Here is a 12,357-nt window from a genome sequence, read left to right as displayed (position 1 = left end):
GGACCTTCTAGCTGTGAGGCGGCAGCACTACAGACTGTGTCTCTATCCTTGTATTACTCTATGGTTATACCCCTCCCAATAGGTTGGTGATCTGGTTCAACCCCAAACAACACTATCTCTGCACATGGTGACAACTCTATGTTCCAGCAGGCTTCGGAAGCAAGGTGTTTAAAGATAGACGTCCAATAACCTTGTAGTTGTTGAAGATCGTATCTGTCACAGATCTGTGTGTTCAGAGTTCAGACTGGCAGCCAAATCCAGCCTGAATCAGATCTGTGTCACATCCAGATTGGAATCAGTATATATTTTTTCTAAACACAAATGAGTCACATGGAACCCGATTCAGAATCAGGTTACTGCGTTCAGACCGAGACGGATCTCCTGAAATCAGCTTTGAATCAAATTTGAATCAAACACAGATCTGTGACAGAACCAATCTGCTCACAAATGCAGTGTGAATGGTTGGGCCATGATATCACAGAATCAGATTTGACTGGATGTGACTGCGGTCACAAACACGGGCGGGCGGACGCACGCACGCACGCACGCACGCACAGTAGTACTGCCTGGATACCAACACACACTCATCAAACAGAGTAGATACTCCTTACTCACACTGGGTGTGATCTTTTGTGTAAGGTGTAATGTTTGTCTTGTCTAGACAAACATTAAAAACACCATTGACAATGGACAGAGTTTAATGTTTGTTTTGTCACTAACACAAACATTGAATCCCATTAACAACGAACAGAGTTTAATGTTTGTTTTGTCTGTCACTGAGCAAATCGCCATATGTTATAGGATATCACGAGGATGTAAGATGATAAGGGTTGGTACGGCGCCCGTCACTTCACACAGGTGTGATTCTACAGACTCCAATCCTATAGAAATACACTTGCGAGAATGTACACTCTTTCTTGGTAGGATTTTGGAGAAAGTTTCATTATTGTATTAATTCGGATGAAGGTATTGATGATGTACGATGATAAGAGCACCCCTCACTTCACATTTTGTTGTCAATAATCAAGAGCCTATATATGCAGATCCACGTTGTATTGCCAGAGGTCATTCTCATAGCCTTCGTGCACATGCTTTAGCAGCGTTCTTCGCCTGCTCTCACAGTATCTGACGTTGTCTTGCACTTTCTGCTTGATGCCTTGCAGGGAACCCTGGGCGATTTCCCTCTCCAGGTAGCCAGACAGCACACCGGTGGCGTTTTCCAAATCCGCCTGGTTGTTCTCGAATATGACGGCCTGGTTGTTCTTCTTGAGGTAGAAGGCAAAGGCGTAGGTATACATGAGCGTGGAGCGGCACCGGCCCAGCACATCCACCGCCGTCTTCAGGAATTGCACGTCAATCATGTGCAGCGTCACCTCTTTCATCATCTCCTTGACGTTAGCGTAGAGACGCTCCTCGAGGCGCAGGCCCTGCTTGTGGTTCAGGTAGCGATTAAAATAGAACATGAACCTGTGTCTCCGCATGGCTGCAATGGAGCGCCTTTTGGCTGCCCCGGCATCATCTTTGTAACTATTGCAGTTATGGGCACCATAGCTTGAATCTGGACATTTCAGGCAGATCCAACAGAACTGAATGCCGCAGCTCCGCTTCCCACAAATCACCCAATTGCAGCCACCATTCTTCTCGATCGGAGTGTGGCATCTTGGACAGTCCTTGGTGTTTGCTGCAATCCAGTTCACGCATTCACTTTCTTTGTTGTATAGTTTGAACCATGCCTTCAGCCGCTTGCACCCGATAGGATCGTGGCACTTATCTCCACAGCTGAAGCAGAACTCATGGCCACACTTGCACCGCACAGGCCTGGCATCTGGATGTTGGACCTTGATGACGTGATGGCATCCAGGTGCAGGACACCACTTTAGCAGTCGGCTGCACTCTACAAAACTATTTGTGATTATATGCTGGTACTTCAACTTCACCTTTGAATCCGTTATGAGACGGATGACCGTGTCGTCATCGACCAATATGTCACATTTATGAGAAGGACAAGAAATGGTCTGTCCCTTTCCTTCTTTCATGATTTTGTCGGTCAAGTAATATCCCCAGCACTCCATACAGAAGTTGTGTCCACACTGCAGGCCTGTGAAGGAAGTGTTGGGGTAATCGAGATAGCAGATCTCACATGGGACATCTTGTGCAGTCGACGCCATGTTGATCGGAGGACGGGTCTGCGAGTTCTTGCTGGGGTTGACCACGTGACACTCGGAGAACAGCTTGTCCAGGTTTCCATCAAAGTACCTCTCCATCAGCTTCTCTTTATCCCAGTTGAAGTGACTGAGAAAAATGCGCGTGATCGTCACAGGGTTCTGGATGACCTCGTTGACCTCCCGGACACACTCCACCATGTTCTGGACAAGCTGCTCGGTGGTCAACACTTCGTGGCGGTAGTCCTCCTCCTGGTGCCCCGGTCTGTGTCCACCACCGCGAGAGTCGTCGCTCTCGTCCTCCCATTCCCGTCCGTCCACCATGGTGCCAGTGGCATCCGACTCCCCAGGATAGAGAGTCACATGATCGTCGCCGTCCTGCTCTGCCCAAACATCTTCCAATATCGATTGGATCGCATCCTCGCAGTCTTCGTCGCTCTCATCCTCCCTCTCGTCCTCGAGGGCTGCCATCAGCTGGCGGTTATTTTTCTCCTCTAGTTGCATTTCCCCTAACATCTCCAGTCTGCAGCTTTTCTCCATTCGTACTCAAGTCCCCCACGTACTAATACCATAAACCTTCGGGTGTTGGGCGAAGAGACCGTTCGTTATGATGGATGCGGGACGTGTGCCATGTTTACTTATACTCTCCCGAGCTCAGGCGCCACAGCTACGCACTGATTGGACAAAACATTTGATGACATCATCGTTGCTAACACGTAACAGAGCTCAAAACAGACTTGTGTCTTGTTTAAAGACGTAATAGAGTGTCGCAGTCCCGCCCCCTACCAGGGCCCAGGAAATGATTCTCCGTTCATTTTCCTCATAGACTTTTCAGAAAGTATTTATTTAAAGACTGTTACGCCGCGGACAAAGCCAACTCTTGTCGTGACAAATCATGACAACAAACAAAATTTTTCGGGCCAAACAAAGAATTAGAAAGTAGAAAAAAACGGCAGGTTACAACACTTTTTTTGTTGTTTTTCTTCTTTGTAATTGTTTGTTTGGTCCAAAATATTGTGTTTATTGTCATGATTTGTCACGACTGGAGTTGGCTTTGTCCGCGGCGTAACCGTCTTTAAATAAATACTTTTTGAAATGTCTATGGGAAAAATGCATTGGGATTAATTTCCTGGGCCTGTCATGACAGGAGGTGGGACTGCGACGCTCTATACCAGTGGTGATAAAAAGGGGTCAGGTCAACTCCAGAGGTCATTGAGAGGGTACCAGGAAGTCCACAGCGAAATTTGTTGAGGGGCCCTCCTATATACAGCTTTAGACCCCACACGTCTCATATTTTGCCATTGACAATAAAAGGAGAAATTACGCCAAATGTCCGCCAAATATGACGTAAATTTGTGGCATTAAATGCCATTGACAATGAAGGGAACATTTAGGTCATTATGTAGACGAGCAAATCGGCTAACCAATGAATTCAGTTCAATTCAGTTCAATGAAAGGATAAATTAGGTCATATGTGCCTCAAATATGACGTGTGTGTGTCCCCACAGTCTCATATTTGCCATTGACAATGAAAAGGAGAAATTAGGTCATATGTGCCTCAAATTTGATGTAAATTTGTGGCAACACAAACATTTGAAGGGAAAATGTACGTCATATGTAGACGAACAAATCGGCTAACCAATCAAATTAATTCAGTTATTCATGAGATGATGATGATGTATAATGATAAGAGCGCTCCTCACTTCACACGGGTGTGATTTTTAACTCATTTACTGCCACGGACAAATTTAAAGGCTGCCACAGACGACGGTAACACTTTATATTAAGGTTGTCTTTATAATGCATTATAGCGCATTTATAATGCATTAGAATGTGCTTATAAGGCATTATAACACTCGTTATACATGTTTATAATCATGTATAACAACTAATAACCACGTTTATAACATAGTATAAGTGCTGGTCATAATACATTATTTTGCTCAGTGGAACAGCACATTATAACTATCACAACTTAGCTGGTTATAAAGGCACATAGAGAAGTGCTGAAATGTCTGTGTCATAATGCATTATAACCAATGTGTTTATTAAATGGAATAATGTCTTATAAACATCAATAATATGCTATAGCATATTATACAAAGTTCTGTCACTTTACTTAAAGGTCACAAAGTCATGCTATAGGGTATTACAAAATGATACAACTGCTAATAACCATTACATAATGTTGCCACTTTACTTAAAGGTCTCAAAGTACTGCTATACTGTAGCATAGTATTGATGCTTATAAGACATTATTCCATTTAATAATTCCAACTCGCTTATAATTCGCGGACCTGGCAACACTGCCTCCCCTCTCCATTGGCTCACACACACACACACACACACGCACACACACACGCACGCACACACACACGCACGCACACACGCACACACGCACGCACGCCTGGAAGCCACCGCCCACTCCACAAAGTGTCATCTCGACTCTCGCCTACTCATGCAGGAGACACAGCGGACGGAGTGGAGGAGGAGGAATTGCCCCATCACGCTTTTGCTTATTCCTTCTAAATCTCTGTATGTAAAATATAGCTCACTCAGCGAATCTCTTAGTTACATCAATATTGTTCTTCGACAATAGTTGGTTTGTGCCTAAGTATTACAATTAGACAGTTCGCATTGGCTATTTCGCCTGCCACGCACTGTGACGCACCTTCCCAGCCATTAGCCATGATCGCACAGGTTTCGACCATGGCTCTGAGCCAACTAATAGAACAGTTACGACATAGAGTGTCGCAGTCCCGCCTCCTACCCGGGCCCAGGAAATGAAATCCAATGCATTATTCTCATAGACATTTCGTAAAGTATTTATTTAAAGACGGTTACGCCGCGGACAAAGCCAACTCGAGTCGTGACAACTCATGACAACACAAACAATATTTTGGACCAAACAAATAATTAGAAAGAAGAAAAACAACAAAAAAAGTGTTGTAACCTGCCGTTTTTTTCTTCTTTCTAATTATTTGTTTGGTCCAAAATATTGTTTGTGTTGTCATGAGTTGTCACGACTCGAGTTGGCTTTGTCCGCGGCGTAACCGTCTTTAAATAAATACTTTACGAAATGTCTATGAGAATAATGCATTGGATTTCATTTCCTGGTCCCGGGTAGGAGGCGGGACTGCGACGCTCTATAGAGGGGGCAAATAACAGCGGAGCGCCGCTAAAACGTGGCAGCAGACTCGCTGATTTAATGGGTAACAGACAGTAACACATTTGAGTCTCAGTGACTGTAGTACTCGCAGACTCCCACGCATACTACCGCGGACGGAGCGATGCGAATCATGCGATATATGATGGTTTGGAGAATGGGCGACCTGAGCGTGTACAAACTCTACACAATTTTAGACTCTCGTTTTACGAAAGATTGACATGTCAATGTGTTCGGGTGTCAATCAAACCAACTGCGTGAGTGCTGTCAAGTGGAAACCTCATACTCATAGTAGCCAATTTGAATGCAATCTGGTCAAACTGACTGATACTGATAGTCAGATGTATTGCTGTCAGGTGAAAACCTTGTATGACCAAAACCATTCCTTTACTAAATATATAATAATCAAAAATACATAAAATAGTTAAAATAGCCTATCTACAAGCTCACACTGCATCATATTCATATCTTCACACGTTGGGAGCTTGTAGATCTGCTATTTTCTTTTCTGTGGACCACCACCGCCGCAAATATAAAAGCTGCTGGTAATAATATGACGAAAGTCACCATTTCTTGTTTTTACTCTGATTACCTAACGGCGTTACATGTACTGTAATCCGTTACTTCCCAACGCTGCTTATACTTTACTTTCCATTGTTGTTACTTCTTGGTTAGACATAGCATGTGGATTAAGGTTGGTGAGGGGTGCGTTCAAATGACCGGATTAAGGTTGGTGAGGGGTGCGTTCAAACGACCGGATTAAGGTTGGTGAGGGGTGCGTTAAGGGTTGGGAGAGGGTTAAGGTTAGGGTTAGGTGTGCTGCCCCGTGGGAGGTTAGGGTTAGGGTGAGGGTTTGAGATAGGTTGTAGGACTAATGACTGGTCTAACCAATGACTAGTCTAAACTAAGTACTGCACCCCTGCACCCTTGACTGAACATCATTCTGGTCTACAGTATTTGGGGTGCATATAGTTTAGACTAGTCATTGGTTAGACATGGGTTAAGGTTAGGTTTGGGTGTGCTGCCCCGTGGGAGGTATTTACCTCCACTTTCTGTTTTCAAGTTCTCCACTTGGTCTTCACTGGTACTGAATCTGGACTGGATCTGGTCTTCACTGCTACTGAGTCTGGTTTGGAGGACTTCAACCTGCTTCTGGCTGGCAGTCAATTCGGCAGCCATTTCTGGAAAACATTTCACAGAGAAAGATTGTGAAAACATGTCAGCCTGTACCTTTACACATTATTCAAGCAACATTTTTGGCACAACAAGCATGTTGCCTCTTGACCATTCTAACCTGCATACTGTATGTTCTTTTTCCATACCTTCCATCTCATGTTTGGTGATGGCCAACTCCAACCGAAGATCAGACAGCAAGTCTCTCTGCTCCTTGGCATCTTTCTCCATGTTCTTCAGCATCTGTCCCTGTACTGCCATGATGTCTCTCAGCTCCTGGACGTCTCCTTCACTGGCTGTCACCTTGTTGTTTCCCAGTACTACTACCGTGTCTGCCAGGCTAAGCACAAAGTCTCGCAGTAGGTCCAACTCAGCCGAGACGTCAGACGGTGCTTCTACATGGTTGTCTCTCTCATGAACCACTCTTCTCTCCCCCTGAGCTCCAGCGTCAGAGAGACACAGCAGTAGAACCAGCAAAGCTCCGGCAGTCTTCATTCTGGAACAGAGTGACTGAAGATAGTAGTACGGTACAGCACGTCTTTGATACTCGATCTCCCTCCTCATAGACTAGCATTGGACCCAGTGGAAAGATAATCTACAAGCTGAACTCTATAAATACAGTCCAAGGTCCACCTGAGAACGCGCCAAGGTGTGGTCCACGTACTCCACGATAAGAGCTGGCATGGCTGTACGTCGAGAGAGAGAGAGAGAGAGAGAGAGAGAGAGAGCGGCTGTGAAGACATTCAAAGTAATCAGCTGTTGTTATTGCAATAAACGGCGTGGGCTTGCTTTTCTGCAGTGTTGTTTTTGGCAGGAAATTTCGATTTTAGTTTTAGTCACAGTCTCTTGAATAGTATTCATTTAGTTTTAGTCACCTGGAATGTTTTAGTGTTAAGGTCATTACACACTGGCGAATTAGCGACGCGATGCGAATAAGCGATCCGAAAATGCGAAGTATTTGCCCGGCGAATTTATTCGCGTTTGCCTATACAGTGTACACATCTATGCGACGCGTATTGTGCGATTAGCCACTCCTCTCTCCTCTCCTCTCCCTCCTCCTCTCCTCTCCTCTCCTCTCCTCTCCTCTCCTCCTCCTCCTCCTCCTCCTCCTGCTCCACCTCTCCTCTCGCTTTATGTCACAATTGGTATCCTTTCTTTAATACCCTGCAGGCACTGCAGGTGCCGAAACGTTGGTCTTTAATAAAAGTTTTTTGTATCGTGAATACAAGCTGCCCTTTACAAGTTTTGTCTCCCGTGGTCAGCACCTCCCCACTATTGCTGCTATAGAACCGGGAATTAATAAATACATTGTTTCGTGGGCCGTGGCGTCACTGGCGTGGCGGGAGTTGAGTGGCGGGAGACGGGAGTTGTTTCGCGTCACTGGCGCGGCGGGAGTTGTTTCGCGCTACAGCCACAATGGAGTCTTCTTCGACATCAAGTGATGAAGAGCTAGTTATGGTTTTGCAGAATAAAAAGAGAACTAAGAGGAGTTTTTGGGTACACCCAATATTGACCTTGCGAAAGGACATGGGTGAGTTCCACACCACCATTCAGGAGCTCAAAAAGTACCCCAGGAAATTCAGGCAGTATTTCCGAATGTCCCTCGGACAATTTGAAGAACTGCTCCGACAGCTGACTCCACGTCTCCAGAAGGAGACAACCAACTTCAGGGAGCCTATTGATCCGGAACAGAGGCTAGCCACATGTCTGAGGTAAGAAACCATATTAATATAATATAGGCTATAGTATATGAGGAATGAGACAAAGTCCCGTTATGGCCTATTGAGTGTTTAATAAAATGATAAACATACATACATACATACATACATACATACATACATACAAACATCTGTTCTATTCAATTGGCCTCTCGGCGCTCCAAATAAAGACAGCTATGAGCTATGTCATGTAGACTTGCCTAGGCCTACTACTTATATTTTAACTTCGAGATTAATAACCCATTAATGTCCAGGGGTTTAGGGGGGGGGGGGGGGGGGGGGGGGGGGATACGATTAAGCATTTAAACCATACGTTTCTAAATAATAACGTCTGCATCACTGCATGTTTTAATAGTGCATGTACCACGACTACAACACTGTTCATGTTGCCCAACAATACCTATACCTACAGCCTGTTTTTCAAATCCCTTTTTATATATCGACAGGCTGTCAGGCTATATAGGCTATTTTACTCCCAGCCAAGAAGGCTACAGGGCAGGCTATAAAGATTTCCTCACTAGTACCCTATAGTAGTCACTCACTAATCGGTTACCGTTTTACGCAGACAATGAGACGAGGCCTCGTTAGTTTACCTTAATATTATATCCCTGTGAAGACAAATAACTTTGAGCATTGAATAGAGACATAGGCCCTCATTTATCAATTGAGTGTAAAATCTGCCCCAAATTCGAGTGTAGGATTCGTAGTACACCCACGTCGGGTCGGCATTTACAAAGTGATCGCAGACAGCTGTTCCTTCCTAATTTCATTCCTAGCAGTAATAAATGTGACGGCTGAAATCAATCTGGCACGCCCTATAAAATCTAGCCGCACCCTCGGTTTTGCAGCAATGGCCGAACGGAAGACGGCAAAGGAACGGAATTATTCCGAGGCCGAAATCGACGTTCTCACAACCGAGGTGGATCTCAACAAAAAAGTGCTATTTGCCGGCGCCAATAGTGGTATCGGGAATGACAAAAAAACAAAGGTGTGGACTCGCATCACCGACAGAGTGAACAGCGTCTCCCAGGTGTTAAGGACAAGAGCAGAGGTTTGTTTGACATGCTTGAATATACTTGGATATACAAATCTATAATAGATTTGAATAATAAATATACATATGTGATAGCCTATTTGGAGAAGGGCTAATTTATACCGTTCATTAGGTCAAGAAGAAGTGGTCGGACATAAAAATGTGGACCAAAAAGAAAGCGTCCCAGATCCGCCAGGCTCAGCTGCTGACTGGTGGTGGTCAGGTATAAAGCTATATGTTATATGACATTGTTGATTGTTTACTTGAGACAAAATTAACGGGTTGATTAAATGTAATTGCTTAAAAATCGGGAGCTCATTTTATTTCCATTGTGATCCTCTGACCAGGCTGATCCAGACCTCACCCTCACAGAGGTGGAGCAACGAATTGTGTCTATTATAGGACCCGAGTCCATTGAGGGACTGGAGGTGCCCGGCGGCGACACTGCCGTGTCTGATGATGGTTGCGAACGCAGTGAGCATTTACTATGAGACCCAGCAGATCATGTCTGTGTGTCTGTGTGTCTGTGTGTGTGTGTGTCACGCTGTAACACCACCCGCCCACCACCAGAGGGCGCAGCTGTATCACACACAAAAACACACACACATGCACGCGCACACACACACACACACACACACACACACACACACACCTTAACTTAAAAAAAAACTTAACTTAAAAAAAAAAGTTAAAAAGAAAAAACGTTAAAAAAAACTTAACTTAAAAAAAAAATTAACTTAAAAAAAAAAAGTTAAAAAGAAAAAACTTAAAAAAAAAAAAAAAGTTAAAAAGAAAACTTTAAAAAAAACTTAACTTAAAAAAAATCTTAAACAAAAAAAATAGAACTTAAAAAAACCCTTAAAAAAGTACGTAATTTATTCTAATTGTTATTGCAATTTACGAGCTGCGTTCACTTCCCGCGTTCGCGCGTCTTACTTGTAAGTAAACTAGCCTATATCATATACCAGTAACCAAAACCTATCATTGGACCCTATAGGAAATGAGTACAACATTCACACATTCAAATACGGGTTGAAGTTTGTATTTATTTATTAGGCCTATCCAATGTCATTTCAGAGCAACCTAGCTGCAGTGGTGGTGAGCCACCAGCTCACAGCAGCGGTGCGCGCGGTGGCGGTGCGCGTCCATCCCCTCACGCGCCCAACGCTCCAGAGCCAGCCAGCAGTGCGGGAGGGGGGGCGCAGGGTGGCAGAGTGCGTCCATCCCCTCACGCGCCCAACACTCCAGAGCCAGCCAGCAGTGCGGGAGGGGGGGCTCGCGGTGAGAGCGCGCGCCCTTCCTCTGCTCCTGCAGGTCCCCCACGCCAGGCTCAGGCAACAGCCCTGGTGCTGAACGACGCGGTCCTGGCCGGGCAGCGTGACATTGTTCAGGCCCTGAGGGACATTAATAGATCCATTATAAACCTCACGGAGAGTGTGGATCGAGTCGGCAGCCAACTGCAGAATAAATAAATAAAAAATTGGGAGTAAACATTGTGCAAAGAGTATTTATTAAACAAGGGTCTTTTTTGCTATATGCCTTGATTTTACATCGAGCTTATAGGTGCCCATATTTCAATTCGTTGCCTTTGCTGTTATATGCCAATGTTTTTAAACCCTCTTTGAATGAAGTGAGACAAAAGTGAAGTGCATTTTAACATGTGTAACGTATCTGGGCCAATTCCAAACTGTATACTTAACTTACTTTTTTAGAACCGCCTTATGAGGTCCTCTCTCCTCTGTCTAGCCCTCGGGTAGGGGTTTTCCGGTGGGGGGGTCTATGGGCATCGGCTCATCTGGCTGGACAACGTCTTCGTCCAGGGGCACGCCGTTTACCAGGGCAATGTTGTGCAACACCGCACAGGCCAAGATAATATTGCATGCCTTCACTGGCTTATACAACAGCGTGCCCCCATTGCTGCTCAAGCAAATCCACCTGCCTTTGATACAAACGAATGCATGAAACGTAAATATACAAATAATAAATGTCAGAAAATAAAGAGCTAGGCTACTAGTATACACATGTGACCAAGCATCTCACCCTTTAGCAGGCCAATGCAGCGCTCCACTGTACCACAGGTTTTGATGTGAGCGGCATTGAAACTGCGCTCCTGGGCAGTCGCTGGATCCTACAATGGCGTGACTAAATAGTCAGCCATTGCATAGCCTTTGTCACCTAGAACACAAGTCCCACCGAAAATTTAGTAAATGTAATACATTAAAGTACATGTATTCGATATTTAACACAGCCTATACTCACCCACGAGGTAGCTCCTGCCGCCCAGTGCACCAGCCTCTAGTTGGATTCCTATATTCCCGTTTCTGAAAATAAAGGAGTCATGAGAACCCCCTGGCCACCGGGCTACCACGTTGAGGAGGGATAGGTTGGCATCACAGATCACCTGCACATTAATCGAATGGTAGTTTTTGCGATTGATGTATGCATAATCATTATCCGATGGTGGTTTAATACGCACATGAGTACAGTATCAATCGCGCCAACCACATTCGGAAGACCAGCAATCTCATAAAAGTCTCTCTTAATCACGGTTTGCTGGTCGTCAACGAATGGGAACCGAATGTACTCCTCAGTGAGGGACTTAATAGCCTCCAACACTGAGGGCATCATTCGGCTGATGGAGGGCTGTGAGATGCCAGACCTATCCCCGATCTCACGTTGGAAAGTCCCGGTGGCCAGACACCCCAACGTGGACAGCACCTGTACATGGACAGGTATGGCGCGTGAGCGCCTGGTGCTCCTCCTCAACAGGGGATCAAGCCTGTTACACAAATCGATCAGCACATGTCTTGGGAGACGGAATCGGCTCATCAGCCATCCGTCATCCTCTGCCAGGAGGTCAGCCCGGTCTCTGAAGACCCGTTGGGCCCGGAGGCGTTCACGGGGCTCATCCTCATTTTCAATTATTTCTTCTGCTGCTGCTGCTGCATTCACGTCCTCTAACAGAGCCAGGTATGCCATGATTGTTGAGATCAGATGACTGGCAAGGCTCATTTAAATAGGTGCGTGAATCTACATTCATGTTTGTAATTGGTCAAATCACTTGTGATTATTGTCACCTGGCTGATGCGGGGGTGCATGGCTTTA

General features: G+C 45.2%; 1 protein-coding gene across 1 annotated transcript; it reads right to left on the bottom strand.

Moving 5' to 3' along the window:
- Positions 1 to 1,031: 1,031 nt before the first annotated feature.
- On the bottom strand, positions 1,032 to 2,702 carry LOC306919275 (E3 ubiquitin-protein ligase arih1-like; the record flags this gene model as incomplete). Its single annotated transcript, XM_079532088.1, has 1 exon — positions 1,032 to 2,702. The coding sequence occupies one exon, from the start codon at positions 2,700 to 2,702 to the stop codon at positions 1,032 to 1,034; it is 1,671 nt and encodes a 556-aa protein (XP_079388214.1).
- Between the last annotated feature and the right edge of the window lie 9,655 nt (positions 2,703 to 12,357).

The sequence above is a fragment of the Electrona antarctica genome, assembly GCF_951216825.1.
Source record: "Electrona antarctica genome assembly, contig: scaffold_25, whole genome shotgun sequence".
NCBI lineage: Eukaryota > Metazoa > Chordata > Actinopteri > Myctophiformes > Myctophidae > Electrona > Electrona antarctica.
Note: the sequence above shows the minus strand (reverse complement) of the source record. Positions and strands in the feature narration are given on the sequence as shown.